The 6,000-nt window shown below is 46.9% G+C and overlaps 1 protein-coding gene across 1 annotated transcript in view; it reads right to left on the reverse strand.

Moving 5' to 3' along the window:
• XPNPEP2 (X-prolyl aminopeptidase 2) overlaps window positions 1–411 on the reverse strand; it is a gene marked incomplete at both ends in the record, with an annotated part of 37,103 nt that extends 36,692 nt beyond the window's left edge. The window contains one exon of the mRNA XM_080718943.1: window positions 363–411. Coding sequence (XP_080575069.1) covers window positions 363–411 — 49 coding nt within the window. The remainder of the gene's footprint in view (window positions 1–362) is intronic.
• Between the last annotated feature and the right edge of the window lie 5,589 nt (window positions 412–6,000).

Below are 6,000 nucleotides of genomic sequence, written 5' to 3' on the forward strand. Positions count from 1 at the left end.
TATGCATGGATTCCCTCCCTCTGTTCATGGCTATCAGTCCTCAGTGATCTTTGCTATCTCTAGCCTCCAGCCATCTGGTCCCTGCTGCAAGGTCTCTATTGCAATAGTCTTGAATAAAGTCTTCCTTATGATCCTGAGTGCCACATAATTTTGCCATTAACAAGGGTAAATGGAAATGTCAAACCAAATTAGATCCAAGTCACCAGTCTTCAAGACTGGCCCTGAAGGGGCCTAATCCTCAAGCCAGAGAGGGTAACAAAAGAAAAAGAGACAACCTGTGCCCCAACCATCACTCCAACTCTTTCTGATCCCAAAGGGGAAAGACCAATACTACTTTGCATGAGAAGCCTGGATTCACATACCATAGAAGAGGAGGAGCCAGGAGCAGCAGCCCCAGTGGGCCCAGGCCATGGGGTCTCCAGATGCCGACGCTCCGTGGATGGAGGGACTAGGGAGATAGGGCAAGGTTGCTCCTTTGGCCTCTTCTTCAGGCCTTTCCTGGGCAGGAACAGACAGGGTTGGGGCCTGGCAGTGGGAAGGAGATGCCTGGCTGCTGGACAGATGGATGGATGGTGAGTTCCTCTGTTCTTTTATTTCAGAAGGTTCAGGGAGCCAGGGCAGGCTGAGGTTCCTCTGCCTGCCCGAAGCAACCCGTGCCGACTACTCACAGCTGGAGTAGGGTATGAGCCTGCCTGGGGCAGAGTCCAAAGATCTTTGAGACTGAGCAGCAACAGCTGATTCCAATCAGTCTGCTTCTCCCAGCCCCCTCTTCAGTAACCCTGCCCCCACCACTTCCGACTTCTGTTCTCTTCCCTCCAGCAAGCTGGTTCCCATTAACTCCCTCACATTGGTCTCTGGCTACAGTCCTGTTTATGCTTTGGGACACTCCTCCTCCAAGTTAGCCTGTCTCAGAAAAAGCCAATCTCTCTCTCTCTCTCTCTCTCTCTCTCTCTCTCTCTCTCTCTCTCTCTCTCTCTCTCTCTCTCTCTCCATAGTTCCAGGAAGCTCCATTGTACCCCTTGGGGAGATGAGTTGCAGCTGAAGAGTTACTCTGGAGCTAGTGTGAGATTCCCCAGGAGAGTCCACCCTGAGAAGGTGTTGCTGGCCCTTCCCTTGGAGTCCTGGGAGTCCTATTGGGAAAGCACGTACTAACTCTGTAAAGTCCAAGCTGCTCAGGGCCATCTACAGCTGAGAGGAAGTGGAAGACCAAAAGCACTATGATTTGGAGGGATCAGGGGGTGTTGCCAAAGAGAAAGTCTGGGGCTCTGGAAAGATGAATTTGCTTAACTGCAAATGCTCTTTCTGACATCATTTTTGAATAGGGAGTTGGTTATCCCAAAGTGTGGATCACTCCTAAGGGGCCTGACTCCTGTAAGGGAACCAGAACACCTAAGGACAACCTCATCCTTGCACTGGCCATGGCAGAGAGCAACACGTGGCACCACTGTGGAGGCAGAACTCTAGACCTAGAGACAAATGCTTCCAAGAGATGGCAGGGCTGGTGGAGGAGTGCTCGGCTGACTGGGAGGTCAAATGCATACTGCCAGTTCCTTTTAATTTTATTTTCAGTGTATTGACCCTTGGCTTATATCTATAAAAGTTTAAGGCAGCTTTCAATGATCTATTCCAGAATGATAAAGCAGGACATTTTGTATCAGGAAAGGGGACCTTCATTAGATTCTATAACAGGGTAGAGTCAGAATGAATGAGGAAGCTCCAGGAACACCTTTAGGAATAAAAGCAGAGGCAGAAGCTCTTGTCCTCGGAGGACAGAACAGGAACAAGAACTCTGACAACAGCTCTGTGTCATTCTGTGACTATTGAAACTCTTGTTGTCCATTCCCTGTTCCCTCTCTCCCTCTCCTTCCAGGATTGCTGATGAAATTATTCCCAGAGGCCAGAGGACCAAGGGAATGTCCTTCAAAAGCTCCTGCCTCCTCCATGCTCTGTGTTACCATCCTGAAGGTTGTGCAAGTGGAGCTGATGGGATTGCAGAGGAGGAAACCCGAAGACAGCCTTCAAGTACAAGCACAGTCCTGCCTTTGCATCAGTGAGACCACGTGAACATTGATGTGGGAGTCAGCATGCTTGGGTTTCTGTCTCAGCTCTGTCACTGACCATCTGTGTGGTCTTGGGCAGTGGCTTCACCTCTTCAAGCCTTCAGTTGCTTTGCTTATGAAATGGGATCATGATAATCCTCACTTCTTATGGATGTGATGAGAATTAAATGAGATGAGGTTAATGCTTGAGAAGCTCCTAAAACATGCCTGGCAGAGGGTAAAGAGCAAATGCTATATGTCTTTGTGGGTTTTTTTGGTGTCTGTGTACATGTGTGGTGCTGGGGATTGAATCCAGGGATATTCTACCTTCATGTGACACCACCAATCCTCTTTTTATTTTTTTTTTTATAACAGGGTCTTGATAGATTGCTGAAGAGTTTTGCTAAGTTGCTGAGGCTGGTCTCAAACCTGTGATCTTCCTGTCTCTATCTCCCAAGTAGTAGAATTACAGGCATGCACCACCACACCTGGCTGCTATATGTCTTTTTAATGCAAATATATAACCAGAACCAGTGTCATTTGTACCTTGTTCTTTCTGTTCTTGGCATCCAACAGTGCTGAAATGGCAGTTACTTTTACAGCAAGATCAGCTCCCCAGGGGGCCTCAAGAGCAAACAAATGGCATAGGCATCCCTCCCCCATCTCCTGGACTCTGCCCAGGGATAGTCTGTGCACAGTACTTAGCCTGCCAACTCTGTCCCCCAGGTCCTTGCCTTGGCCCTGGTGGTGATAATGACCTCACCTGCCTTCCACCCAGCCCCTCCCTTATCTCCAAACCACTATCTTTACTCCCATCAATTTGGGGACTTGAACCCAAGTTGGCAATGGGCCTGAAGTGGAAAGAAATGATTCAGGATCATTTAGGGAAGGTGAATGGCCAAGGGTATCAGAGTTGCTTGGAAGACCGAATGAGTCACTGCAGTTCCACTGCTGCCTACATAGGCAGTGAAACTCTACTTGTTTCTCTTTGGTCTAAGACTAGTTGAAAGGCCAAATTCTGAAATTGGAAAAGTTGTTTGCCATGATATCTTCTTTCTGTGTTTTTTTTTTTACACCCTCAGTCCCTCAATGGACCCAAGGCTTATCACTCCAATTTCCAACCTGGGTCTGACTTCTCTGTACACTGACACCTGCTCAATCCTAGCACAAAAGCGGCTGAGACAGAAGGATAACAATTTTGAGGCCAGCCTCAGCAATTTAGCAAGTCTCTCTCAGCAACTTAGTAAGACCCTGCTTCCAAATATAAAGTAGAATAGGGCTGGAGTATGTATCTTAGTGGTAGAATGCTACTGGGTTCAATCCTTAACATCTCCCCAAAGAAAAGAATGCATCATCCTGACTTGTGTGTTCTCCCACTAGATGACAAGAGATAGGTGTCTTTAGCCATAGCCCAGTTCACAGAAACAACCTGTTTTTTTTTTTTTTTTTTTTTTTTGCGGGTCTTGGGATGGAACCCAGAAGTATTCTACCTCTGAGTTACACCCCCAGCCCTATTTTTTATTCTTTATTTTGAAACAGAGTCTCACTGAGTTGCAGAGGGCCTCACTAAGTAGCTGAGTCTGGCTGCGAACCCGGATCCTTCTGTCTCAGTCTCCTGAATGCTGGGATTACAAGTGTGCACCATCATGCCTGGCTCACAGCAACAATCTGTTTGATGTGTGTAAATGAGAAAATGAATGTAAAGTGACCAGCATGCAAGAACTCTGGCACCAGGCTACAAGCAGCTGTGCTGTGGAAAGCTCTGGGAGGAGGGCCAGGACAATGGTGACCCAATATGAAATTGAGCACTGTGACCCCTCACCCCCTCCAGGATACTGAAGATGGAACCATGAAAGGACATTTGAAGTCTTTCAGTTCTATAGGCAAGAAAAGGCTTTTTAGATAGGTCAGGTCAAACTGTTCCTCAGAGGCTGGCAGATTGAAGATTCTTGGCCTTTTGGGCACAACATGTGGCCATTGCTTCCAACTCCCTTTGCATCTTTCCATCAGGTTTTTCAACCATTCTAGGAAGAATGGCTGGCAGAAGGGGAGAAAGGCTTGGAGAACAGTGGCTATGAACTTGCTTCTTGGCAGAGCCAGGACTGAAACTCAGGTCTGGGTGACTTTAAAGCCTGTTTTCCTTCCACTGGACTGTATTTTCACTTGATCTGAAGTTCTGCAATGGCTCCTACTGCCCTCAGGATAGAATTCAATCTCTGAAGCCCATTGTTAAAGCCTTCCTCCCTGATATATCCCATTAACTATTTCTTCTTGTCCACAGTCTCTTCATCCATTGAATTCAAGTTTAGAAGTTTTCTTGCCCACCATGTCCTTACCACTTCTAATTCATCCTTCTATTCTGGGCTTCCTAGAACATTTTGCTTGAGAATCTACTTTAAAAGCCTTACATTAGCTCCTTTGTTTTCTTGACTTTCCCTTCAAGGCTGCCCATCCTTGAAGACAGGAGCTTGTTCTTATAAATCTTGGGATCCACCAGTACATTCAGGACATAGCTCAGAAACAAGTGGGACAAATTTGTTGAGCTGACACTAAACTCCAGCAATGTGTGGTCCAGCCTCTACATCCTTCTCCTGAAACAAATGTCTTGGGATGGGATAATTTTTTCCAGCCCCAGAAGGCTGCTGTGGTACTGTTGGGTGCCTCTTTTCTCTCTCTATCTCTCTGTCTCTGACTCTCTCTCTCTCTCCCCCTGTAGAGTGATCAGAGGGGATCAGGCTAGAGTTATGTGGCCTATGACCTCCCTACCCAGACAGCCGGGCATCAGGGAAGAAGGTTCATCCACTCAGGGTGAGTGAGGCTGGCTGTGCATTTGCTGTGGCTAGTGAGTCCAGTAGGCAGCTCACTTCCAGCAGCTGCTAGGTGCCCATGGCTCCTCCTTCTCCCTCTCCTTCATTTCTTCCTCCTCCCTCTCCTCATACTCTTCCTCTTGCTGCTCCTTCTCCTTATGGAATTAGGTGGTGATTATGGTCCAGGAGCTTCATTAGAGAGGCTAAGTGATCCAGGCTTGAGTTTGTGTGGGCCCATTAGACTGGATCACTTCCATGACCACAGATGAAGGCAGATCCTAAGCCACAACTGTGTGCTTTGAGTTTCTCCCTCAGGGGCTTTGTGCTGCATGAAGACACATGTCTAGAGTACCACCAGGACTTGCTGAGGTTCCAGTGAATTCCACTCAGATCTCTATTTGGTTGTCTTTGGGCACTGTCCCAATCATCTGTTTTCTCCAGTAGCTTGATCTCTACTTCTTAGCCATCTTGTGTCCCTTTCTCTACCATCTCCACTATAGTAAAGGTACCCTTATTTCTGTCCTTCTTCTCATGTCTGCTCTAATATATTTGAATTTTTTTCTTTCTACCTGGAATACCATCTGTTCCTCTCTTGGCCCTCTTCCTCTCAGGCTTACTTCAAGTGTCACTTGTTCTGGAAGCTTTTCCCGGCCTCTTGTCATTCCCCTTACTAACTTTCTCCCAGTTCTAGTCATCTGCCTCCACATTTTATCCCAGTCACAGAGAAAATCATGACACCAAGCTGATGGCTACCTTTTTCCTGTGTGTCTACCATTATCTTGGGTGACATCAAGGTTCCTGTCAATGACCCAACTAACATTTGAGTTTTTCAAGTTTAAAGCTCCTCAATTGAAAGTGCTTTCTTTTCTCTTCCTCCTTAGCCTCCCACATCCAAAGCAGAATCTGGGGCCTTGTCATTTCCTGGGATTGCTGTCCTCTGACACACTGAATCCCTCCTCCCATTCCCCACACACCCTCCCATCCTCTGGCAATGGACTTTTCTCCCTCCGTCTTATTACATCTAGTTTTCCACTTTACTCTCCTATCTTTCTTTTCTTTATCTTTGATCTGCATCTCCATTTATCAGCATCCCTTGGTCTCATTTCCCTCTTTATTTGATCCAAACTACATTACCCATCACTCCAACCTACTAA

This window comes from Muscardinus avellanarius, assembly GCF_963383645.1.
Source record: "Muscardinus avellanarius genome assembly, chromosome: X".
NCBI classification, from domain to species: Eukaryota; Metazoa; Chordata; class Mammalia; order Rodentia; family Gliridae; genus Muscardinus; species Muscardinus avellanarius.